This window comes from Papio anubis, chromosome 19, assembly GCF_008728515.1.
Source record: "Papio anubis isolate 15944 chromosome 19, Panubis1.0, whole genome shotgun sequence".
NCBI classification, from domain to species: Eukaryota; Metazoa; Chordata; class Mammalia; order Primates; family Cercopithecidae; genus Papio; species Papio anubis.
Window position 1 is genome coordinate 3,906,668 of NC_044994.1, and position 26,843 is coordinate 3,933,510.

The following is a 26,843-nucleotide window of genomic DNA, read 5'->3' on the forward strand; positions in this document are numbered from 1 at the left end:
TCGCTGAAGGTTGTGGGTTTACTGGAATGAGGGCAAGGAACACCTGGTCCACCCAGGGCGGAAAACCGCTTAAAGGTGTTCCTGAACCACAAACAATAGCGTGAGTGATCTGTGCCTTAAGAACATGCTCCTGCTGCAGATAACTAGCCAGAGCCATCCCTTTACTTCGCACCATCCCTTTATTTCCCATAAGGAATACTTTTAGTAAATCTATAATCTATAGAAACAATGCTTATCACTGGCTTGCTGTCAATAAATACGTGGGTAAATCTCTGTTCGAGGTTCTCAGCTCTGAAGGCTGTGAGACGCCCGATTTCCCACTCCACACTCTATATTTCTGTGTGTGTGTCTTTAATTCCTCTAGTGCCGCTGGGTTAGGGTCTCCCTGACTGAGCTGGTCTCGGCAGATAATCATGTTATCCAAGAATAAAAATTTATTTCTCTCCAATATGCATGTCTTTTTTCTTGCTTTACTGCACTGGCTAGAACATCCAGTATGATGCTGAATAGAGGTAGTAAGAGCAGAAATCCCTGCAGTGTACACCAATCTTAGGGTAAGCATTTAGTCTTTCACTATTAAGTATAACTGTAGATTCTTTGTAGATGTACTTCATCAGGATGAGAAAGTTATCTGCTGGGAGTTTTATCATGAATATGTACTGAATTCTACCAAATCTTTTTCTGCATCTACTGATATGATGTTGTGGGTTTTCTTTGTTTTTAGTCTGTTAATATAAGTTACTTCTTTCTTTAAAAGTCATTTTGTTCCTCAAAGTTGAAATTTGGGAAAATCTAACATCTTAACGACATTGAATCTTCTGTACCACATGCATGATTTATCTCTCCATTTATTTAGGTCTCTCTTTTTTTTTTAGTTTCAATATCTAATTGTGCATTGCTAATACATAAAAATACATTAGACTTTTGTGGAATCTTTTGTGCACTTTGTGAATTAATCAGCTGGCGTGAAAACACAGCATCGGGAAAATCGGTAAAGCAAAGTTAATCCATCCCTTCTTATATTGGCTCTGGCTGCTATATCATGATTCCTTTATCTAAGCGAGATGTAGAAGCAAGATAAACAAAAGCCAAACTTCCATCAGCCCTGTCCTAGGTCAGTCAGGGGATTCTTCATTTAAAGGCTGACTGGCAATGCCGTATGATTAACAATTACAATTTGCCCCTGAAGCCTGAGTGGTCCGTCTCTAATACCTGATTCTAGGCTGAGACATGAAGGGAAATTTTTAACAGCAACAACAACAACAAAAAACAGGTAAAGGAAGCAAGAGATAGATAACCTGGTGAGCTAGGGAAAAGAAGGAAAATACGCAGAGGGCTTCCGCTAGATTACATACCCCGGAGTGCCGTGGAAAAGTTCCACGAATGCGCCCGTCTCACAAAGCTATCCTCCACATGAATACAAATCTCTAACCTCAAAGAAACAGAAGGACTCAGGTTGCCTTTGTCTTTTTAACACAACCACAACAGAGACCTACTATCATGTTCCCCAATTCAGGCAAGGGCTAACTAATGATCCTTGGATGTGCTGTTTAGATGCTGCAGTGGATCTGCAATGTGGATTTTAAGGTGATTCAGAGATCTGGGATTTTACTGTTGCTCTGGCTGGTCCACTCACAGTCCCAGAACCAAGCAACGCACACTAAACAAGAGGGAACTCAAAAGTCTGACTGGCGTACCCTAAACTCATCAGGTACTGCATGCCCCTCTTCTTCTTATTACATAAACAGAATCTCTCCTGATCTTCAGGACCTTCCAGGCAACCCTCATCACTACATTTCCAAAGAGCTAATACTAAATGCCTCAAATTCCAGCAGTCCCCGAAGGTGTGTCACCATCCAGCCTGCTTCTCATCTGCAGAAAGCCCTGTTTACAGGTATAACCGAGCAGGAAATGACAAATTTTTTAGTAAATTCTTTTTTTTTTTTTTTTTTTGAGACTGAGTCTGGCTCTGTCGCCCAGGCTGGAGTGCAGTGGCTGGATCTCAGCTCACTGCAAGCTCCGCCTCCCGGGTTTACGCCATTCTCCTGCCTCAGCCTCCGGAGTAGCTGGGACCACAGGCGCCCGCCACCTCACCCGGCTAGTTTTTTGTATTTTTTAGTAGAGACGGGGTTTCACCGTGTTAGCCAGGATGGTCTCGATCTCCTGACCTTGTGATCCGCCCGTCTCAGCCTCCCAAAGTGCAGGGATTACAGGCGTGAGCCACCGCGCCCGGCCAGTAAATTCATTTTTAATTAAAACAAAACTTTCTAGGCCAGGCATGGTGGCTTATGCCTATAATCCCAGCACTTTGGGAGGTGGGAGGACTGCTTGAGCCCAGAAGTTTGAGACCAGCCTGGGCAACATAACAAGACCCCATTTCTACAAGCAGTAAAAAATCAGCTGAGCATGGTGGCACACACCTGTAGGCCCACCTACTCAGTACTCAGAAAGCTGAGGTAGGAGGATCCCTTGAGCCCAGGAGGTCGAGGCTACAGTGAACCATTATCATGCCATTGCACTCCAGCCTGGGTGACAGAGCGAGATCCTGTCTCAAAAAAAATAAAAAAACGTTCTAGATTACATTGAAACATGTGACTGACACCAGGCTGCAATATCAATAATACAGGACTAGAAACATTTTAGTGAATAAATTTCCCACCAGAGAAGTTCACTTCAAGTGACATTATCTGTAATATTCTTAAAAGAAAGAACTTGGGCTGGGCGTGGTGGCTCATGCCTGTAATCCCAGCACTTTGGGGGAGGCCGAGGTGGGAGGATTACTTGAGGCCAAGAGTTTGAGACCAGCCTGGTCAATATCAAAAGAAAAAGGAAAGAAAGAAAATACTTCAAAGAGCACATAAAGGATATAAAAGACTCCAACACGTTCTATTATAAACATTAGGTATCAAACTAGTAACCCACCTGTCTTTTAGCTTCTCTGAGTTTTCTTTTGAGGGCTGTCAAAATTCTTTGTACTTCCCATAATCTTTCTTCTTTAGACAAATCCTTTATCCCGCCCTGCAGATCTCGATGTAAACAATTCAAAAGAAACTCCTAGAAAGCAATGCCACACACTAAGTTGCATTCCATATCCTCTTATCTTAAACTAACAACACATGCAATTTCTAAAGATGAAGAATCAACTATTTTTCAATTATCCTTTATTTCATTAGAGTAAAATAATGGCACTGATATGATTGAAAAATCATTCTTATTGTTTTGCCAATGAATTATTCGCTAATTTGTATTGGTTCAATAATACTTAATCAACATCCCCATCTCCAATGTCATCATCATTAACTAGTAAGAACTGGGAGCTCACGGCAGACACAAGGGAGGAAAAGCAAGCAGGGGTTTGATAAAGTGCATGCAAATAAATAATCAAATGTAATTAACTTTCTTATTTAGTCTTGATTACACACACCCACACAAACACGGCATGGTTACTTCCATCAAAATAGCATAGTAAAAACGCCCAGGATTTGGGCTCAACTCTTGGGTCTATAATAAATAATCATGTTACTTAACTTCCCCAAATTTTAATATTCTTATCTATAAAATATGGCTGATGACAGCAACCTTGTCCAGAAAAAGCAAACATTTTTAGACTATTTACAGCGTGCCTGGCCTGTTTCATGTATTGTCTCATTTGTGGCAAAATCTTCACACCAATCCTTTAAGAGGGCCCATTTTAAAGCAAGAACACCAGCGCTTAAGGTGGTTAAGAATTCGCCTAAAATCAGTTATAACTGAGAGCAGAGCAAGAATTTAAAGCCAGGTCTTTTGATTCCAAAAACTAGGCTCTTTCCACCATGGTATTCCGACTTATTCAGCATGAAACAGTGCCAGATGGGAATTTTTGACTTCAGTGTGCCTCACATAGCTCCAGACACACAGAAAGTGCTCAGGAAACAAGAGCCCATCACCACTGGACTCCACAATGGCCAATGCAGACGCAGGCTGTGGCAGGCAGGGTGCACACACCTGTCTCCTGATCTCCTCCTTGATGCCCGCCTGGGTCTCCGGCAGTGTGGGCATCGTGGCCATGTTAGACCATCGCAGAGGTTTCGTCACTTGCTTTAGTACCACATTTCCAAAGAGTTCTTGCACATGTGTGAAAAACACATACAGGACTCGATTGCTGATCTAAGAAAAAAAGATTTACAAGAAAACCATTAAAATTATCATTCTATTTCAGTTATTTGTGTCTAACATAATATATCCTTTAATCCTGGACACATAAAGAAAATTCTACCCAGTACTGACAACACAGTCTTTGCTAGTTAATGGTCGATTTAAGAAGAAAATGGTCAATTTAAGAAGAAAACTCATAAAATATGAGTTAAATCATGTATTCAAGCACCAGAATTGAAGAGGAAAAAAAACAACAAGAAAAGGATAGAGAAGCTGATGCCCATTCATTTGTTTTTTTTTTCTATCACTACAGTATTAACTGATTAAAACACCTTATTTTTTTTGAGTATTGTTTTGTTTTTTTGTTTTGTGTTTTGAGATGGAGTCTCGCTCTGTAGCCCAGGCTAGAGTACTGTGGCACAATCTCAGCTCACTGCAAGCTCCACCTCATGGGTTCAAGTGATTTTCCTGCCTCAGCCTCTCTGGTAAGCTGGGATTACAGGTGTGTGCCACCATGCCTGATTGATTTTTTTGTATTTTCAGTAGAGATGGGGTCTCACCATGTTGGCCAGGCTGGTCTCGAACTGCTGACCTCAAATGATCTACCTACCTCAGCTTCCCAAAGTGCTGCGATTACAGGCATGAGCCACCATGCCCAGCTAAAACATCTTATGTTCTTTATTTTCAACTTACTGTGAGATATTTTAACAGCTACAGTGGGCTGAATGAGGACCGTGAGGGAAGTGAGAGCACCACAGCAGTAAAACTGGGTTGAGGTTGAAAGCCCTCACTCCAGAAGCAAATACCTGGACACAGCCAGCCTTTAAGTGTGGATGTTCACATGCTAGGAGACCAGGGCATTAGGCTGGCTGAAAAGCTACTATAAGAAATTACTTCCTACCTAAAACTTACTCTTACAACACACTTGACTCTTCTATGATACAACCATCTCTATTACATTATAGTAATATTAAGTATCAATGTAATATTTACCAGATCCTGAAATCCTAATATGAATGATCAAACTAAAATCTGAGAAACATTTTGCTTTCAAAGTGTAACCAATGAGTAACAGAAGAATTTATTTTTTAGAGATAGAATTTTGCTCTGTCACCCAGAGAGGAGTACAGTGGGATGATCATAGCTCACTGCTGGGCTCAAGCAATCCTCCTACCTCAGTCTCCCAAGTAACTGGGACTACACATACATGCTACCACACCCAGCTAATTTTTTATTTTTTTGTAGAGACGGGGTCTTGCTACGTTGCGTAGGCTGCACTCCTGGACTCTAGCTATCCTCCTGCCATAGCCTCCTGAAGTGCTCGCATTAAAGGTGTGAGCCACTGCCTGACTGAAAGACTCTTTAGTAAATAAAAAAACACTCTAATAACAGTGATAGTGATTTACGGTGACTCAGACTACCGGCCAAAAACAGGGCTTAAGATAATAAATATAACTTATCATCTCCCTTTTTATTGGCCTGAGTAAAATATCATTAACTCTAATTAAAAGAAAACATATACTCTATGACAGCACCAACTGAGCAGCAATAAAGGAAAGTCAAGTATATATGTCGTAAAAAGATACCAATTAACACACTGAAATCCTCAGGCTACATCTTCAACCAAACGAATTAACGTTAGGTCCCTTTGTGCCTGAGTTTGATGTGTGTCTGTGATATAATGAAGCAATAACGCTACTGATGAAATAACTGGCATCTCTAAAATTCTACACATGAACTCTGTAACTGTAGATGCCATGGGCTCCTCCTCCACTAATGAAGGATGCTTGTCATCAGACCTTGTTTATAAACCCACATCAAAGACTGTACCACATTCAAATTACATCACTACAAGCTAAAGGGCAAGTATATGCATTATCTTTTACACCGACACTGTCCAAACTATGAAAGGAAAAGACCTGTATTCAAGCTAATCCATCACCTGTCTTCTCAGGTTCACTGCTTTACATGTGACTGAGCAATAGAAAATTACCCCAGTCCCCCAGTGTCAGGACCAGAGGGTATATGTGTAGAGAAGGCCATGTACCTGCACGGTTGGGCTGAGCACTATAGAAATGTTCTGTATATTCATTTTTGTTTCCAGTTCCTTTGCGATGACATGGTCCATGTGCACAATGAGCCAAGAAATCAGAAGATAGTTACATTCTGGCAGTTCTTTGAGTAAACGCTGGAATTCCTGCACTTTCTCAGTCTCCGTGGTCCTCCCACAAGCCTCTTCAAATCTGGGCATAAGCTCTTTGGTAAGCAAATTCTCTGGAAGGTCTCGCAAATACTGCTTCAGCAAACTGGCTACAGTGTTAGGCTCATATTCTTCCAAGTTTGTAGACTCCTCCCGGTCATAGGCTGCTTTTAGCTCATCCACCTTTGATTTAATTCCTTAAAACATTCAAATTCAGAAGAGAGAAGATACGGAGAAAAGAAAATCAAACATACAAGCTTTCTTTACCATTACACCCACCCTTGCTAGGCAGATCTGCAGATCTGAGAACAGCAACCTGACCAATAACAAACCTCTTGTTATGAAATATTTATCTGCCCAAAGGTCGTACAATTTCTCTGTAAACACCAACACGTAAGACTACACTGGCTGGCCACAGTGGGTCACACCTGTAATCCCAGCACTTTGGAAGGCTGAGGCAGGCAGATCACTTGAGCCCAGGAGTTCGAGACTAGCTGGACAACATGGTCAAAACCCGTCTCTACAAAAAATACAAAAATTAGCCGTGCACGGTGACGTGCACCTGTAGTCCAAGTTCTTTGGGAGGCTGAGTTGGGATGAACAATTGAGCCTGGGAGGTTGAGGCTGCAGTGAGCCATAATTGCACCACTGTATTCCAGCCTGGGCAACAGAGTAAGACATTGTCTCAAAAAATTAAAAAATTAATTAAAAATAGGCCAGGCACTGTGGATCACATCTGTAATCCCAGCACTTTGGGAGGCCAAGGCAGGAGGATTACTTGAGGTCAGGAGTCCAAGACCAGCCTGGCTAACATGGGGAAACCCTGTCTCTACTAAAAATATAAAAATTAGCCAGGCGTGGTGGTGGGCGCCTGTAGTCCCAGCTACTTGGGAGGCTGAGGCAGGAGAATCACTTGAACCTGGGAGGCAGAGGTTGCAGTGAGCCGAGATCACGCCACTGCACTCCAGTTTGGGTGGCAGAGCAAGACTCTACCTAAAAAAAAAAACAAAAAAAAACCCCAAAAAACAAAAAACTAACTTCAAAAGTGAATTTAACCAAAAGTAAAATGATAATTGAAAAGGTCAACAGTCAGAACAAAAGTCAAAGCAACCACGGATATATTAAGCAAATATGCCCATCAATTCAGGAATTTGTTTTCAATGTAAAAACATCACATGGTGGCTCACACCTGTAATCCCAGCACTTTGGGAGGCAGAGGCAGGTGGATCACCTGAGGTAGGGAGTTCAAGACCAGCCTGGCCAACGTGGTGAAACCCCATCTCTACTAAAAATACAAAAATTAGCCAGGCGTGGTGGCGGGTGCCTGTACTCCCAGCTACTCAGGAGGCTGAGGCAGGAGAATTGCTTGAACCCAGGAGGTGGAGGTTGCAGTGAGCTGAGATCACACTATTGTATTCCAGCCTGGGCGAAAAGCAAGACTCTGTCTCAAGGGGAAAAAATTTTAAAAAGGTAAAAAGTCAGACAAAATTAAACTACATTCCAAGTCCTGCTCTACATCGGCAGCCAATGCTTTTTCTAACAATTCACAAGCCTGACAACAAAAACTGCAGCTTAGCATATACCTAAATATGTTCCAAAAAGTTGTGGGTAAGTTACTTTTTTATGTGTAAATATTGTACTATAACTGCAAAGGGTGAATTAGCTACCCAAAAAACCACTTTGAAAATATTCTCCATTAAATAATCCCCAACTAATTTCTACTTTAAAGTTTGGATTCTTTAAGTATAACCTTAATCTGAACAGAGCTGGAACAAAAAAAGGTTTGGGTTGCTAAGATCAAATTGTTTTGCTTATTGAACAAAAGGAAACTAAAGCAAACGATTTTCAAACATTACATAGTACGATCTGTATTAAGGGACGTAATTTAGTGACAGTGATTGCTCAGAAGAACACAAAGTAGTTTTTCGTTGTTTTTAATACTTAACACTTTCAGCCAATTATGTGAAACAAACTACAAATTAACGCTTAGACGGTAAATGCTGTCTAAGCTGAACAGCACTTGAGGGTGAATATGGTGCTTACATCTGGACTTTGGCATTCTTTATCCTTTGTGAAAATCTTTTAATGGCATTATGATAAATCTGTAACTTACCCAGTATTGACAAAATAAAATCAATAACAAAATACAAAAATAACACTATTATTTTTAGATAATCTTTATTTTGTGACAGAAAGTTAGAAAATAACTCCCATTTTCTTACTTTTAATGACAATATGGGTAAACCATAAGTGATAATAACTGAAATTCTTGGCAAAGATTTTTTCTCTTCCTCATGTATATTTAATTCTCCCCCCTGCAGTACCTACCCAACAAATTGTACAAGTAGACAATTAGAATGTGTGTTTGGTTTGCCATTACTCCAAAACTGTTATCAAAATGTTTTTCTTTTAAAAACTGGACACTACAAATAAAGTGTTCCACAGAAAGACAGAAAGAGCATACGGGTACACTTTAATGCAAAAAAATACAAGAAATGTAGATGAGTAAATTAAAATGTATAAAATCACTTAAATTGTCTTTCCTATTCGTTTAAAATTAGATAAGCAAGAACTAAACCTTCCAGCAAAAGGTCTTAAAATGAATAAGTGAGAACTAAGATCTCTAGCAAAAAGCAGTGTTATTATTAGCACTGTCCATGACAGTAGCATAAGCTGGGCTGACTACAGCACTCTGCCACAGGTCAGAGAATAAACCCAGAACTCCACAGAGCAGAAGCCCAGCCCCCAGCTGTTGCAATATGGGCAGCAGCTCAATCTGAATGCTTTACACACAGAGAAGAGGAGTTCTATGACTGAATTTCCAAAAAAACGCAGACATTAAAAAGTAGGTCAGAGATAAAAATAATCCTTTGAACAAAGCTGTAGAAAATTTTCAGAGAAACTTTTACCTAAAACAAAACTAATTCATGGCTACTAAGACCATGTGAGAGAAGCAACTTACGTTATTAATGTTTAAATGTTTAAAGAATCAATTCGGTATATTATTATTATTATTATTATTTTGAGATGGAGTCTTGCTCTGTCTCCAGGCTAGAGTGCAGTGCCGCGATCTTGGCTCATTGTAACCTCCACCTCTCGGGTTCAAGCTATTCCCCTGCCTCAGCCTCCCAAGTAGCTGGGACTACAGGCGTGCGCCCCCACGCCTGGCTAATTTTTTGTATTTTAGTAGAGACAGGGTTTCACCATGTTGGCCAGGATGGTCTCAATCTCCTGACCTCGCAATCTGCCTGCCTCAGCTTCCCAAAGTGCCGGGATTACAGGCGTGAGCTACTGCACCTAGCCAATTATTCTTAAAAATCAATTAGTTTAAATATGTTTATATAATACTAAGGAGTTATAAACTCAAATTCAATGCCTAATTTATTTCATTTTCTATAAAAAAATAACATTTTAGTCAAAATACTCTTAAATAATGGCATGTAATCTAGTGGATCATGTAACGGTTTTCCCAATTATCAAAAATATCTGCCCTTTCTCAGCAAAACTTAAATATCAAATCTACCTTTTAGAATTGCATATGAACCAATTAAATGAAAAAACTAAGTTTAATCTATCTATTCTACATGTGTATGACTTAACAACTCATCATGAAAATACATGTGACCAACAAGTATTATTATTATTATTTTTGAGACAAGGTCTCACTCTCGCCCTGGCTGGAGTGCAGTGGTACGACCATGGCTCACTGCAGCCTCAAACTCCTGGGCTCAAGTGATCCTCCTGCCTCAGTCAACAATTAATTTTATAAAATAAATCTCTAAACAGAAACTGGTGATGTACCAAGAAACTGAATAATGGCAATGTAATAATTTGGAACACAGATGCTGCTACAGGTCAGGGCTTTCATCCTATCCTGGTATAAAAGTCATACCGCTTTCTAAGAAATCTTTTTTACTTTTAAAAATATACATATTGCTTGATTTAGATACCCAATCAAAACACACTCTTGCCAAATATGAAATTTAATTTGTATACATATGGAATAAAGATAAGTAGAAAATCAGTGTTGTTAATATATGTAATAGTCGCATGTAGCTGACCAAAGCATTCACATATAGGGCCTAAACACTGACCACTTCTTGGTCTTTTGGCTAAAGTCAGGTGTAGTATCTGTTCCAAGATTTCTGGAGCAGGGAGATGGAACAGAAGCTCGCTTGGACCACTCCACGTATTGACCGGGTATTGCAGTACCTCTATGAACCATGCACCAAGAAAACAAAAACCGAAACCATTTCATGCCTCTTAGCTGAGCTAAGGAAATGCATTATATGACTGTGTCCATAAACGTGACTCTTGGCCAAGAAGATTCCTTCACAGAGTTAACTTTCCTTTTCTTGCTGATGGCCCTTGTATCACTGAGCCTCTGCTTACAGAGGAAAGAAGAGAAAAAAAAAAAAAAAAAAAGCAGGCGCCTGGGAGTGGTGGCTCACACCTGTAATCCCAGCACTTTGGGAAGCCGAGGAGGGCAGATCATCTGCGGTCAGGGATTTAAGACCAGCCTGGCCAATATGGTGAAACCTTGTCTCTACTAAAAATACAAAAATTAGCTGGGTGTGGTGGTACATGCCTATAATCCCAGCTACTCGGGAGGCTGAGGCAGGAGAATCACTTGAACCCAGGAGGCGGAGGTTGCAGTGAGCTGAGATCACGCCACTGCACTCCAGCCTGGGTGACAGAGCAAGACTCTGTCTCGAAAACACAAATAAACAAACAAAAGAAAAAAAAAAAAACAGGGTCTGAATGCAGCCCTGTTAAGCAATGCTACCAGTATACTTTACTTTGTTTTAGTCCTGGCTGCTGCAAGCTACGAACAACTAACGTGAAATCCTCCTAATGGAAGGAAATATGAAAAACCAAACGCTGGAACACCAAAGAAAGGCTGGGGAGAGGGGTGGATTTCTGTGCAACTGGGAGGATCGAGGAAACGAATAAAGCTTAGGATCCAGGCCAAATTGTCCTCACAATATTTTTTCTTCCTTTGAAAAATGAAAGTGAAGTTAATTATTAAAAACCACCAAGTGAAGTGCACATTCCCAGTACCTGATACTCTGTAGATGCCTTCACACTTCATGCCATACTTCTCTACGTAATCTATACATTCACGGAAAACGGCTGGCAGCCGAATGCCATCATACATCATGGTCCTCTCTACTGCATCAGCCAAAGGAATTCCAAAAATGGGTTTGAGATTTGGAACATCAATCTGAGGCACCTCTGGCTCCTGAATTGGCTTTTTCTTTTTCTTCTTTTCCTTCCACTGTTTAACAACATCAGCTGCTGTCAAGTCTTTCGACTTCTTCTCTTTATGTTTTTCTTCTTTGTGCTTTTCTTCTTTATGCTTTTCTTCTTTGGGTTTCTCTTTTATTTTAAAATCCTTTTCCTTCTTTTTAGAAAAGCTGGGCTTCTTGAAAACATGGATACCCTTGGACCTCTTCATTTTAGAAGGACTTTCTGCCTCATCTCCAGAGCTATCTTCCTGAAAGGCTGCATAGCCTTCAGCTGCCAAAGACACGGAGACAGTGTAAGTTATATGTTTGTTTAATGTCAAACTGTCCATATACTTTCTAAAAACAGAACCAAAAAACGGTGCCGCCTGGCACCAGCTATCTAGCTTTTCACTTCTTGGCCAATTCCTCCTGGGCACTTCCCAGCAAAGAAATGGGTTTCTTCTTAGTGAAAAAGATGTTGCAGTGACATCTCTTGACCACAAGAGGGGGACAAAGAGCTAGAAGTTATCCTTACAGTATGAGGAGGGGAAACAGGTTTTATACACGTGTGTAAGCAGAATTCTGGCAAACCAAACATCAGAGATACACCTGAAAGGCTCTACATAGAGGGCTAATGGAATGAATCCTTGTCTAAAATACAGCGAGAATGCTTTCGTCATGTGAGTCATGTCCTCTAACATCCTACAGGCTGAGTATTCCTTATCTGAAATACTTGAGACCAGAAGTGTTTCAAATTTCAGATTTTTCTGGATATTTGCATTATACCAGTTCAGCATCTCTAACCCAAAAATCTGAAATCCAAAATGCTCCAATGAGCATTTCCTCTGAGTGTTGTGCCAGTGCTCAAAAGATTCAGATTTTGTAGCATTTTAGATTTTCGGAATAGGGATACTCAACCTGTGTTCACTCTACCTACCCTAGCTTTTCCAACTAAGTGGTGCCCGTCACTTTAGGCAATCTCAAAGCATGACTAACTTTACTCCTGTTGATGTGCTTCAGTTATTCCTCTATCACATTTCACTCTCCTGTCACCAGCTGCTAAGTTCTTTATGGAGACTGCAGCAGGAACTGCAGACTCATTTAAGTAGAGGATTGAACTGGGAAATTCCCTCATCTTTAGATGGTGGCCAAATTCCCTGCATCAGAAAGCTCTGGTTTTCACACACTGACAAATGTGCCCAATTGCTTTACCAACCATGTCACAGTTGTCATAGTTTGGTTTTGTTGTTTTTTTAATATCTGTAACTCTCCTAATTCTTTTCCTTAGCTAGCTACCTTGCAAGCTATTATATAAAAGATAACAGCTATTTCCTAAGTTACCCTCTAACTAAAATACCACGTACCCCACACCAACCAGAATGGCAAGAATCTTAAGGACAAAATACAAAGTTGCTTTCGCAAGTGGAATGTCATACATTGCTGGTGAGAAGGTAAACTGGTACAAGCATTCTGGAAGATTGTTTTGCAGGGATCTACTGAAGCTGAAATACACATGGCCTACAAATGAGCAATTCCACTCCCAGGCACACACATAACAGAAATACAAAAACATGTACACCACAGAAGCACTATTCATAACAGTCAAAAACTGAAAACCACCCAAACAAGCAGCAGTAGAACAGATTAATAACTCTAACACATAATGCAATGAAACAATATCTAGTGCAAAGATGAACAAATTACTGACACATGGAATAACATGAATTAATCTAACAAACATGTTAAGTTAAAGCTGCCTCCTCACGTATTTTAAGTTTGGCCTAAAGGTTTCTCCGTACATAGTGAACTGTAACCTAACTGTGTAATCCTTCAAAAACAAATCAACTTAAAATATTATGAAGTCCAAAATAAGGAATACTTAAAATAACTTACTTTATTTGCTTTTAACATACTAAAAAGCTATGCTCAAATGACTCATCCTCCCTACTGAATAGGCCCTCAAATAGAATGTATGATGGTATTTACTTAAGATAAATAACTACTTTATTGAAGGTTCCAATAAAGTGTACCCCAGACTGTAATCTACTCTTGTACCAATTACAGAGTTTCGGCCAATCACGGAGGCAACTGTTCAAACTGCTCAAATAAGGCCAATGCCATGCTATAACCAATCCGGCTGTTCATGTACCTCACTTCTGTTTCCTGTGTGTCACTTTACATTTTCTGTCCATAAATATGTGACCATGTGGCAGCACCAGTCACTCTAAACCTATTCTGGTTTAGGGGCTACTGGATTCCCTAATCGTTCTTTGCTCAATTAAACTCTGTTAAACTGGCCAGGTGGGGTGGCTCATGCCTGTAATTCCAGCACTTTGGGAGGCTGAGGTGGGCGGATCACTTGAGGTCAAGAGTTTGAGACCAGCTGCATGTACCATGGTGAAACCTACCTCTACTAAAAATACAAAAATTAATATGACATGGTGGCGGGTGCCTGTATGTCCAAAGCTACTTGGAGGCTGAAACAGAAGAATCACTTGAACCTAGGCAGAGGTTGCAGTGACCATGATCGCAGCACCTGCACACACTACAGCCTGAGCAGCAAATGCAGACCTTCTCAAAAAGGCCGGGCAGTGTCAAACCTGTAATCCAGCACTTTGGAGGCGAGATGAGGCAGGATCATGGGGTCAGGCTCAGGGGCTATCCTGGCTAATCCCAGTTGAAACCCGTCTCTACTAAAATCAAAAAGCCTTAGCAGTGCAGTGTGGAAGCCTGTAGTCCCAGCTACTCAGGAGGCTGAGGCAGAGGTAAATGTCAAGCCTGGGAAGCCGAACTTGCAGTGAGCTGAGAGATCCAGCCACTGCACACTCCAGCCTGAAGAGAGCAGAGCAAGACTCGTCTCAAAAATCATTAAATTTGCTTTGTCTAAAGTTTTACTTTTAACATATAATGTTGGGCAAAAAGAAACTAGATGCAAATAGAAGTATACATAAGTTTAAAATCAGGAGCACCAATCAACAATAAAAGAAGTTTACTTATGGGAGGGGTAGGTGATTCCCTTTAAAAAGGCAGCAAAAAAAAATTGATAATGCTCTATTTCCAGATCCTTGCAGTGGTTACACAAGCATATCCACTCATCAAGTTGTATATAATTTGTGTGCTCTGTGTAATCCTTCAAAAACAAATCAATTTAAAATATCATGAAGTCCAAAATAAGGAATACTTAAAATAACTCACTTTATTTGCTTTTAACATACTAAAAAGTTACACTCAAATGACTCATCCTCCTTACTGAATAGGCCCTCAAATGGAATGTATCATGGTATTTGCTTAAGATAAATAACTACTTTAATGAAGGTTCCAATAAAGTGTACCCCAAATAGCGGACATGACCGACCCAAGAAAAGTAAGATGCTTTAAGGGCAAAATTCCAGTATCTATCTGTTTTGCGGGGGGCCTTCAGCGGGGGAGAGGACAGAGTCTCACTCTGTCACCCAGGCTGGACTACAGTGGTGCAAGCATAGCTCACTGCAGCCTTGACCTCCCAGCCTCCTAAGTAGCTGTGACTACAGGCACACACCACCATGCTCAGCTAATTGTTTAAATTTTTGGTAGAGAGGGATGTGGCTTTGTTTCTCAGGCTCTTGAACTTCTGACTTCAAGCAATCCTCCCATCTCAGCCTCCCAAAGTGCTGGGATTATAGGCGTAAGCCACTGTGCCCAGCTCAATATCTACTTTCTAGACATTATTTTGAATTATTACTTCAGGAAATAACCAGTAGAAAACTTTGCCATTTCTGGAAACTCAGTATTTTTATTTGTGAGATTAAGTCCCCAAAATACAACTCTAATATACAAAAACTGAGACCCTGAAAAATAAAGAACAGAAAAATCAAACAAGAGTCTCTGCCTTGACATGTTTCCAGAAGACAGCTGGTACATGTAATTAGAGTGGAAGTTTATATAAAATATATCTAAGCCAGGCATGGTGGCTCACGCCTGTAATCCCAGCACTTTGGGAGGCCAAGGTGGGTGGATCACTTAAGGTCAGGAGTTCAAGACCAGTCTGGCCAACATGGCAAAATCCTCTCTACTAAAAACACAAAACTTAGCTGGGCATGGTGGCGCACGCCTGTAGTCCCAGCTACTCCGGAGACTAAGACATGAGAATTGCTTGAACCGGGAGGCGGAGGTTGCAGTGAGCTGAGATTGTGCCGCTGCACTCCAACCTGGGCAACAGAGCAAGACTCTATCTCAAAAAATAATAGTACAATAAAATAAAATAAAAATATCTAAAGCATAGTAAAAAATGGCACTTACTCCTCTTTTCCTTTTTCTTAAATTTCCCTTTTTTCTTCCCATGATCTTTCTCATCATCAGACACTATATCAGGAGGCTCATGAAGGATGTCGTGGGGAGGTGAAGGCTCGCCAGTGCGGTACAGTCCAGGAAACTTAGTAGGGCTGATCTCTTCAGAGCTGGGGGTCCGGGTAAGCCCGCTGCCATGCTCCACCCTGCGGTGTTCACTGGGGCTGCTTGTGGGGGGCAGGAAGCACTCGGTCATGCTGATGTCCTGACTAGGAAAGGACGAGGTCTTCTCTGTTACCTATCCATTACACCTGCACCAAGAGAAAAAACATGAGCAGAGTCACCTAACACCAAGGAACAAAAACACCACAAATACACAGCACAGCATTTACAAATCAAAAATATTTTCTTCACAACCCCCTTGTAAAATACTCTCTCATTTTATTATCTCGAGATACATTTCATACATCACACATTTCAGTTCTCAGGGTTGAAAGCACTGGGATCTTCAAGTATTCAAAAACTAGATCAAATGAAAATCAGAGGTAGAGTTCCCAAAGTCCTTTAAAGGAATACGGAATTCCTTAAAAAAAAAAAAAAAAAAGAAAAGAAAAAAAACCCTCATCATTCTAAAGTACTTCATTTTGACTGCTACCCAACATAAAATCTTACTATTTTACTTTAGGACTGAACAACGATAAATAAGTTACAAAGACATCTTTATAACTACACGTGAACAGTTCACATCGCAATTAAATTTTATAATTAAAATGATATATTTAATGATTCACATAATTACAGACCACTATGATTCTATGATGCATGCAATTATATATACAGCTCATGTATCAATAATAACTATATTTCTGTACTGCAGTTAATGCTAAAAGAAATGAAGGAACCCTCATTTAGTCAATCCTAAAATACATGCAAAATAGTTTTACTACAACAGATGCTACAAAGGGCAAATGTAAGAGGAGTTCAAAATTTGTTTGCACTTTTTCCCTTCTTTAGATGGTAGGTACATAGTCAAAGTACTGCGTTTAAACGTTACTTGGATTAATTCTTATTCCTCTTTAATGGCATTATGACATTCATTTGAAATACTATCAGAATCACTTTTTCTCTTTGCGCTCACTTTATTTATTTATTTATTTTTTGAGATGGAGTTTGAAGTTTCGCTCTTGTTGCCCAGGCTGGAATGCAATGGCGCAATCTTGGCTCACTGCAACCTTTACCTTCCAGGTTCAAGTGATTCTCCTGCCTCAGCCTCCTGAGTAGCTGGGATTATAGGCGCCTGCCACCACATCCGGCTAATTTTTTGTATTTTCAGTAGAAACAGGGTTTCACCATATTGGTTAGGCTGGTCTCGAACTCCTGGCCTTGGGTGAGTCACCTGCCTTGACCTCCCAACGTGCTGGGATTACAGGTGTGAGCCACTGTGCCCGGCCTCTCTTTGCACTCACTTAAAGGTTAACTTTACAATTAAAAAAATCCATAAGCCGTAAGTGACAATTCTGACCATAAACAAAGTCAAAAGCAAGCAAATGTAGAAAATAAAAAGAAAGTTGCAAATTGGGAGAGCTAATTTCTAAAAAGCAAAGAATTCTTAAATTAATGAAAATAGCAACAAATTAAGAGAACCAGACAAAGGATGTGAACAGGCAGTTCACAGAAAAGTGGCTAAAAAATGAGTGGAAACAATGTTCAACTTCAATTATAATTTTTTAAACAATGAACTATCACTTTTCTAATATGAGAATGGCAAAGAACAAAATGGCACATATAAGATCCATTACGATGGTAAGGATAGAGGAAACAGGACTCACGAGAACACCTACTAATGGTAGAAGTGTAACACGATCCTTTTAGAAAAGCAATCTTATCGTAGCTATTACAATTTTAAATCTATTCTTTTGATCCAGGAATTCCGCTTTTAGGAAATTATCCTTCAGACATACTTTCATAAAAATGCAAAGATATATGCAAGAAAATATTCACTGCAGTACTGTGAAAACAAAAAACAAAATAATTTAAAATGCTATCACTAGAATACTGATTAAATTATGGTTTATCCAAATAATAGGCTATAAAGTCTGTCTCACACACACACACACACACACACACACACACACACACAGAGTTTCTGAAAACATATCAGAAACGGTTAATTACAATTAACTCTTGGAAGCGTCATAAGGGTAGACTTTATTCTTTCCATTGTATCCTTTCTATATAGTTTGAACCTCGCCATGTCTATATATTACTTCTATCACTTAAAAAAATGAAAAGCGGCCTGGCACGGTAGCTCATGCCTATAATACCAGCACTCTGGGCTGCCAAGGTGGGTGGACCACACGAGCCCAGGAATCTGAGACTAGCCTGAGCAACACGGCGAAACTTTGTCTCTAAAAACACAATACAAAAAATTAGCTGGGTGTGGTGATACATGCTTATAGGCCTAGCCACTTGGGAGGCTGAGGTGGGAGGATCACTTGAGTTCAGGAGATGGAGGTTACAGTGAGCTGAGATCGCACCACTGCACTCCAGCCTGGGTCACAGAGTGAGACCCTGTCTCAAAACAAAAAAAAAAAAGAACAAGCTATTTTTTGATCCTGTAAAAATTATGCAGCATTAAAAATCATGCTTTTGACAATATTTAATGATGTGAGGAAAAAGCAATTTTATTTACAGCATATCAATTTAAATATGTAAATATATGCATAAAATAACAGGATATTAATAACAATTATCTCTGAATTGTAAGATTATGAGTGATCTAAACTCCCTTTTTGTCTTTCTGCTTTTTATAAATTTTCTACCCAATATGCACTATTGCTTGTAGAATCAGAAAAAAACATTAAAAACAAAAAAAAGTTTTCATTGAAGGATCAATAAGCATCAGTATAATTCTGTTATCTTAATGGGCCCTGACTTTTGGCTATCTTTTTATGATTTTTGTTTTTGTTTTTTTGAGATGCAAGTCTCGTTCTTCTTGCCCAGGCGGGAGTGCAGTGGTGCACTCTTGAGTCACTAAACCTGTCTCCTGGGTTCATGTGATTCTCCTGCCTCAGCCTCCCAAGTAACTGGGATTACATGTGTGCCTCACCACACCTGGCTAATTTTTGTATTTTTAGTAGAGACAGTGTTTCACCTGTTGGCCATGGCTGGTCTCGAACTCCTGACCTCAGGTGATCCACCAGCCTTGGCCTCACAAAGTGCTGGGCTTACAGGTGTGAGCCACCATGCCTGGCCTTGGCTATCGTTGTTTTTTGTTTGCTTGTTTGTTTGTTTCAGAACGCACTCTGTCATCCAGGCTGGAGTACAATGGCGGGATCTCGGCTCACTACAAGCTCCGCCTCCTGGGTTCACGCCATTCTCCTGCCCCAGCCTCCCGAGTAGCTGGGACTATAGGTGCCTGCCACCATGCCAGGCTGATTTTTTTTTTTTTGTATTTTTAGGAGAGACAGGATTTCACCGTGTTAACCAGGATGGTCTCGATCTCCTGACCTTGTGATCCGCCCACCTCGGCCTCCCAAAGTGCTGGGATTACAGGCGTGAGCCACCATGCCTGGCCTTGACTATAGTTTTTTAAAGTGCATTCTCTTTTCCCATTAATTGAAGTTTTGACAATCTAAGAGTTGAGAGTTTAAAAGGACCTAGAGTTCAACAAGGTAACAGTAATTATACATTAGAGATGAGGAAACTGAGCTCAAGTCCATGGAAGCTAAAACACAACTTGTGGGGCAGGAGCACAGCTTTACACTCCAGAAAAAAAAAATTGCTCATAGATATATCACCCACACGGATACCATGTTGTTGTATACTTCTCTGTCTTTGCTCATTCTCTCCCAGGAATCCAGCCTTCCTCTCAATATTTTTGTGTGGCTAATTCATATTCATCCTTTAACACTAGGCCTGCAATTGAGCACGATTTTGTAGATGATGGAAACATCCTAAATTTGGATTATGGTGATGGTTGCAGAAACCCATAAACTGGCTAAAAATCATTAAATTATACACTTCAAGTGGGTGGATCTTACATGAGTTCTACCTCAATAAAGCTGTTTAAAAAAATCAAGCACCAGCAACACTTCTCCAAGAATCCTCCCTGGGGACCCACCCCATCCAGTATAAGCCATGAATATTCCTTTTCTGTGTCCGAGAACATCCTGAACGTGCCTCTTCACAGCGCTTACCATACTGTATTTCAATTACATATGCATGTGTTCACCTCGCTAACGGTGAGCTCCACCATTTCACACTACCTATGGCACACACTAAGTAGTCAAATGTTTATTTAATAAACTAATTGGTATCTTTTCTGTTCTCAACATATTTGTTGTTGATGAGACAAATATTAGAAGAAATGAATCTTGCCCTGAGCTTAAGTTCTAATTCAGGAAATCAAGAAAGGGAGTCGACATTTTATTTGAGTTCCTGTGCCTTCTGGGTTTCACATGCAGTAATTTAGCTAACCCCGTAAGAAAAACAGTATTTTTCCATGTTTACAAACAGAGAAAGTAAGGCTCAGAGAGCTTAAATAACTTACCCTAAATCACATAGCAAGTAAGAGATAAAACTGGGATCTGTTTGACTCAAAACACTTTTTTTTTTCACTGAACTACCCTTCATATATACACACACAAAAGGGAATAAATACATTTATGCCAGGAGGAACAGTGTGGTTAAAGACACACAGGAACATTTGGGACTTACGAGAATGGGAGAGGACCAGCCTGACCCGGGCAGTTCTTGCTAAGCAGCAATGGAAAAGACATTAAAAGATACGGTGGGCTCAGACAACTGAATGCCACGCTGAGGAGGTCAGACCTGGTATGGGAGTCATTACCAATTCCAAAGCCAGAAAGTGACAAAACTGGCGCTAAGAGAGGAGTAAGGGCAGGAATACCAGCAGCAAAATGCCAGACGGCTTTTGATCATTCACTCCTACAACATTGGTTAAGTTATACCTATGTTTCCACGTTCTCCTGGTACACAATTATTTTTGTTTCCATACTAGACTGATAAAGACAAGAAGACAGTTTTGTTCATGAAGTATTTAATAGATTATCTCACAAAAGCTACTCTAAAGAAATATTTATTGACTTGTTGTGCTACGGACTGAATGTTGTCCCCTCAAAATTCATATATTGAAACTTAATCCCCAAGGTGATGGTATTAGGAGGGAGGGCCTTTGGGAGGTGACTAGGTTGTGAGGGTGGAGTCCTCATTAATGGGATTAGTGTCCTCTTATGAGGACACTCTCTTCTCCTTTTATGAGTTCACCACCTCCATCCACCACGCAAGGACACAGCAAGAAGGCCCCATCTATGAACCAGAAAGTGGGCCCTCAGCAGACACCAAATCTGTCAGCATCTTGATCTTGGACATTCCAGCCTGCAACTAAAAGCAATACACTTCTGTTGTTTATAAGCTACCCACTTTACGGTATTTTGTTATAGAAGTCCAAACAGACTAAGACAACTTAATTCATCTAGAGTTGAAGATAAGTGGAGCCACTAAAGGCAGACATGAAGGAGTGAGCGTCTGAGTGCAGGATGGTTTAGTAAGAAAGGAAGAACAACGTGTTTGCAATAGGACATATTGTTTGACCACTGGGGAGCTATAGCAAGCCTAAACTTCACTGAAGAAAAGGGCAGAAGAGAGAGGCTTCAAATGGTCCATAATAAAATTTAATTAAGTATAAATATTCAAAGGTAAGAAAATAAACAACAAAAATCCGAAATTCTTATTTCTGAGGCAAGAGGATACCTGGTGTAAATTATTGAAAATTTGAATAAAGATTAGTTATCCTTATTCTTCCTGGGAAGTACAACTAAAATTCCCAGATCAGATTAAAAAGAAGAAGAAAGAAGAAGAAGGAAGAAGAAGGAAGAAGAAGGAGGAGGAGGAGGAGGAGGAGGAGAAGGAGAAGGAGAAGAAGGAAGAAAAAGAAGGAAGAAGAAGAGGAAGGAAGAAGAAGAAGAGGAAGAGGAAGAAGAAAAAGAAGAAGAAAAAGAAGAAGAAAAAGACTCTGAAAGGTAGACAGAAGGAGGCAGACCGGTTCAGCACCTCAGGATAGGAGGAACATGGTGGTGGGTTCCCAGAGTTTTCTTCTATCTCACACCACAGACTTGGAATGATAGAAGCTGGGAAATCCAGAAATGCCAACAGGCGTAGACAAAAACAAGAACAAAAACAGCTACAGTATTCAGGACAGTAAGGTGCTGCAGTAAGAACAGACAATAGATCAGAGGAACAAACAGAAATTCCAAAAAGAAATGCACATGTGTATACTTAATTGATTTTCAACAAAGGTTGCAGAGGAATTCAATGAGGGGACAATCTTTTTCAACAAATAGTGCTGGATAAGCATATGGGAAAAAATGAAGCTCAACTCTCTATGTCATATCATGTACAAAATATAATTCATGATAAATTACAGACCTAAAACTTAATGGCTAAAAACTATACAACTTCTAAAAACATATTTTTGAGGGCTTTGAGAGGGTAAAAACTTCCCAGACACTACCAGAAAGAACTAACTATAAAATAAAAAACTGACTAATTGGACTTCTGCTCATCAAAAGACACTATTAAGAAAAGAAACAGGCCAACCACAGTGGCTCATGCCTGTAATCCCAGCAATTTGGGAGGCTAGGGCAAGAGGATCACTTGAGCCCAGGAGGTAAGATGCAGTGAGCCATGACCACAGTGCACTTTAGCCTGGGTGACAGCGAGAGGCCTTGTTTCGTAGGGAAAGAGAAAGAAAAAAAGATAAAATGAACAGTCAAGCCAAAGACTTGAAGACTACATTTTTGTGTGTGTGTGTGTGTGTGTGTGTGTGTGTGTGTGTGTGTGTGTGTTTCACAAAGGATTTTATTTAGAATAACAAAAAGATAAAAAACCCATAACAAAAATGGGCAGAGTTGAAAAAACAGTTTACAAAGGAAAATAGAATATGAAAATTGATCATATGAACTGGGTCACTGGTCATACCCAAATAAAACTGAGTCAAGAAGCCAAGAGGAAAAAGCACTCTGGGCACACACCATTGCTCCAAGAATGTCATTCTCTGCCAGCCTGGCTGCTGAAACTGCCTGCTGTAACCTGAAACCAGTTTTATCTACTCACTACCTAAGCAACCTGCTGCCACTCTAAGACTGGCTTTACCCACCGTCACTCACCACTCAGAGCTTGCCAGTCCCCCAAACCTTACTAGTGCTGATGAACTTTCTCACAAAGCAATATAAAATAGCTCTCTTTTTAAAAATAAAACCCCCAACCTTCTCTTTGTTCGTGGGACACAGCAAAGACCATCAGGTCTGTGTGAGTATGCCCTGAATTGCAATTCCTGCTTACCAAATAAAATGTTTTAAATGTAGAGATTTATCTCTATATTTTATTTCATTTTGACATACGGATGGTTAGTAAGCCCAAGAAAAAAATATCAAATGCAAATTAAAATCAAAATGAGCCATCAATAGACATCATCTAGAACGGCTAAAATTTAAAAAGAACAACAATCCCTAACACTGGTAAGGATATGGGGCACCCACAAGTCTCACACATTGAGACTTGGAAAACTGGCAGTATCTTTACTTAAGCATATCCTTCTATATGACCTAGCAATTCCACTCCTTATTTACCCAAGAGAAATGAAAACAAATATTCACAAAAAAAACCCTGCTTATCATCAGAGTAACTTGATTTGTAACAGCTAAAAACTAGAAACACCCACATTGCCAACAAACAGAAGATTGGATTCATATAAGGGAATACTATTCAGCATTTTTAGTAATAAATAAATAATCCATATATACAACAAAACATAATTTCATAAAACTGCACAAGAACACAACAGAATACATAATGTATGACTGTATTTATAGTAAGTTCTAGAACAGGTAGTCACCTAGGTGTCAAAAGAATTTAGAACTGTTGCTATGAGGGTGGGGAGAAGAGGCAGGGGTTGAATACGAAGTAGCAAGAGAGAACATTCTGTGTTGACGGCCATGTTCCTATCTACATTGTAACAGACGTGTGGGCTATAAGTATGTATACATTTAAGACTTATCAAAGTGTACATTTCACTAAATATAAATTATATTTCTTTTTTTTTTTTGAGATGGAGTCTCAGTCTGTCACCCAGGCTGGAGTGCAGTGGCATGATCTTGGCTCACTGCAACGTCCGCCTCCCGGGTTCACGCGATTCTCCTGCCTCAGCCTCCTGAGTAGCTGGGATTACAGGCGCCCACCATCACATCTGGCTAATTTTTGTGTATTTTTAGTAGAGACAGGGTTTCACTATGTTGGCCAGACTGGTCTCGAACTTCTGACCTCATGATCCGCCCGCCTTGGCCTCCCAAAGTGCTGGGATTACAGGCTTGAGTCACCGCACCCGGCCTAAATTATATTTCAATAAAAACTCTGAGAAGGAAAATAAAGGGCCATGAATGTCTTACAGAGATGTGATCATGAGCCATTAAAAAACATGGACGCTGGCCAGACACAGTGGCTCACGCCTGTAATCCTAGTGCTTTGGAAAGCAAAGGCAGGTGGACTGCTTGAGGCCAGGAGTTCAAGACCAGCCTGGACAACATGGTGAAACCCCATCTCTACCAAACACACAAAAATTAGCCAGGCATGGTGGTGCATGCCTGTAATCCCAGCTACTTGGAAGGCTGAGGCACAAGAATCACTTGAACCCAGGAGGCGGAGGTTGCAGTGAGCCGAGATGGCGACACTGTACTCCAGCCTGGGTGACAGAGAGAGACCCTGTCTCAAAAAAAAAAAAACAAAAAAGAAAAAGGACTTTCCTTTTCAAATATGGACCTGACCTCATGAAATTTCAGAGCACAGGGGATAAAAAGATACCAAGTGTCCTGTGGGTGAGGGAGCTGGGGAAACAGCTTACATTCACACCCAGTTATCACTATTTCCAATCATTCCAAAATGAAAGCATGTGGCTAGTTCCCATGTAAAAGACAGTATCTCTCTAGAGAGAACTGAAGATTAAAAAAAATTACTTCTGCAATAGCAAAAAGTGTTCAAAGTATAAAGCAAAAACCACATATCTAGAATTTTACTTTAGAACCAAAAACAATCGTACCTTTTCAAGTAAGAAGTACAGTTATGACAGTACTGAGATGAAACAAACAAAAAAGTTCACAAAACTAGACTCAAATTTAACTAAACAATAGTTTAAAAACATTCACTTCTCAGGCCGGGCGCGGTGGCTCACGCCTGTAATCCCAGCACTTTCGGAGGCCAAGGCAGGCGGATCACGAGGTCAGGAGATCGAGACCATCCTGGCTAACACAGTGAAACCCTGTCTCTACTAAAAACACACAAAAAGTTAGCTGGGTGTGGTGGCACATGCCTGTAGTCCCAGCTACTCGGAAGGCTGAGGAAGGAGAATGGCACGAACCTGGGAGGCAGAGCGTGCAGTGAGCCAAGATCGCGCCACTGCGCTCCACACTCCAGCCTGGGCGACAGAGCGAGACTCCGTCTCAAAAACACAAACAAACAAACAAACATTCACTTCTCTGAAGGACTAGGTTATACATTGTTCTTAAAGTAGTATTTTCTGCTCATATGCCAATATTAATCAGCACACACAGTAAGAATCAGTCACGCATGCAAGAGAACAAAGCAATATAAATAAAGATAAAGAAATTAAGAAAACTAATGTCTCCTGAAATTAGCTTTCAAGAATAAGTCTACTAGTTTATTAAACTTGGTACTATCTAAACATAAAAAGGCCTATTCCAGAAAAACAATAACTTGCTTAACCAGTTTACAAGTTAAACAGATTCAGTATTTTATAAATGTTCTTTATTAATAAGTATCAGGCTTAAGTTCACTAAAAGCAACCTTTCTTCACATTTATAGTTTTAAAAAATAATATGTAAATTAAAATTCTCTAATCTAGAATTAAGGGAATTCAAATATTGACTTATCAATACCTTATATACTTATCACTAACCAGTATTAACATATTATTTGGAAATGTTATATTTTGTAAGCATTGTTTGCAGACACAACACATTCTTGTTCTTCCCACAATAAGGAAATAAATTGTCCCAGAATTTAAAGACAAGAGTGTCCTCTGAGAGGACCACTGAGCACCCCTCATAATAAATGAAGAGAACTGTGACAATGCATCTCATGAAATTTCAGAGCACTGGGGATAAAAAGATGATACCAAAAAGTGTCCTGTGGGCGAGGGAGCCAGGGAAACAGCTTATATTCACAGGATCAGGACCAATTTGCCAACAGAAACACTGGAAGCTTAAGGACATTAAAGAAGTATCTTCAAACACTGAATGAAAATTAGTTCCAACAATCATTCAAGTGTATAGTTAAAATAAATATTAAGAGAACTTGCCTCCAATATTTCAATGTAGGTTCTATTTTCCATAAGTGTTGGCCGGCTGACAAATACAGAGAAAGAGTACAAAGAGAGGAATTTTACAGCTGGGCTGCCGGGGGTGACATCACATATCAATAGGACGGTGATGTCCACCTGAGCCTCAAAACCAGCAAGTTTTTATTAAGGATTTCAAAAGGGGAGGGGTGTACGAACAGGGAGTAGGTCACAAAGATCACATGCTTCAAAGGGCAAAAGGCAGAACAAAGATCACATGCTTCTGAGGAAACAAGACAAGGGCAAAATCAGAACTCCTGATAAGGGTCTGTGTTCAGCAGTGCACATATTGTCTTGACAAACATCTTAACAGAAAACAGGGTTCAAGAGCAGAGAACCGGTCTGACCAAAAATTTACCAGGATGGAGTTTCCCAATCCTAGTAAGCCTGAGGGTACAGCAGGAGACAAGGGCGTATCTCAGTCCTTATCTCAACCACATAGAACAGACATTCCCAGATCAGTCGTTCATAGACCTCCCCTCAGGAATGAATTCCTTTCCCAGAGTATTAATATCAATATTCCTTGCTAAGAAAAGAATTTAGCGATATCTTCCCCACTTTCACGTCCGTTTATAGGCTCTCT

At 40.1% G+C, this 26,843-nt stretch overlaps 1 protein-coding gene and 1 pseudogene across 3 annotated transcripts in view; one reads left to right on the top strand and one right to left on the bottom strand.

Moving 5' to 3' along the window:
- RALBP1 (ralA binding protein 1) overlaps positions 1-26,843 on the bottom strand; it is a 62,205-nt gene that overhangs the window by 8,855 nt on the left and 26,507 nt on the right. For all 3 annotated transcript variants that reach the window (XM_003914157.5, XM_017951531.2, XM_009192382.3), the window contains exons 2-6: positions 15,841-16,139; positions 11,396-11,854; positions 6,182-6,531; positions 3,985-4,146; positions 2,923-3,054 (exon numbers count right to left, since the gene is read on the bottom strand). In XM_003914157.5, the coding sequence (XP_003914206.2) occupies positions 2,923-3,054; positions 3,985-4,146; positions 6,182-6,531; positions 11,396-11,854; positions 15,841-16,084 (1,347 nt within the window). In that variant the 5' untranslated portion in view covers positions 16,085-16,139. The remainder of the gene's footprint in view (positions 1-2,922; positions 3,055-3,984; positions 4,147-6,181; positions 6,532-11,395; positions 11,855-15,840; positions 16,140-26,843) is intronic.
- On the top strand, positions 10,427-10,568 carry LOC116271560 (annotated as a pseudogene).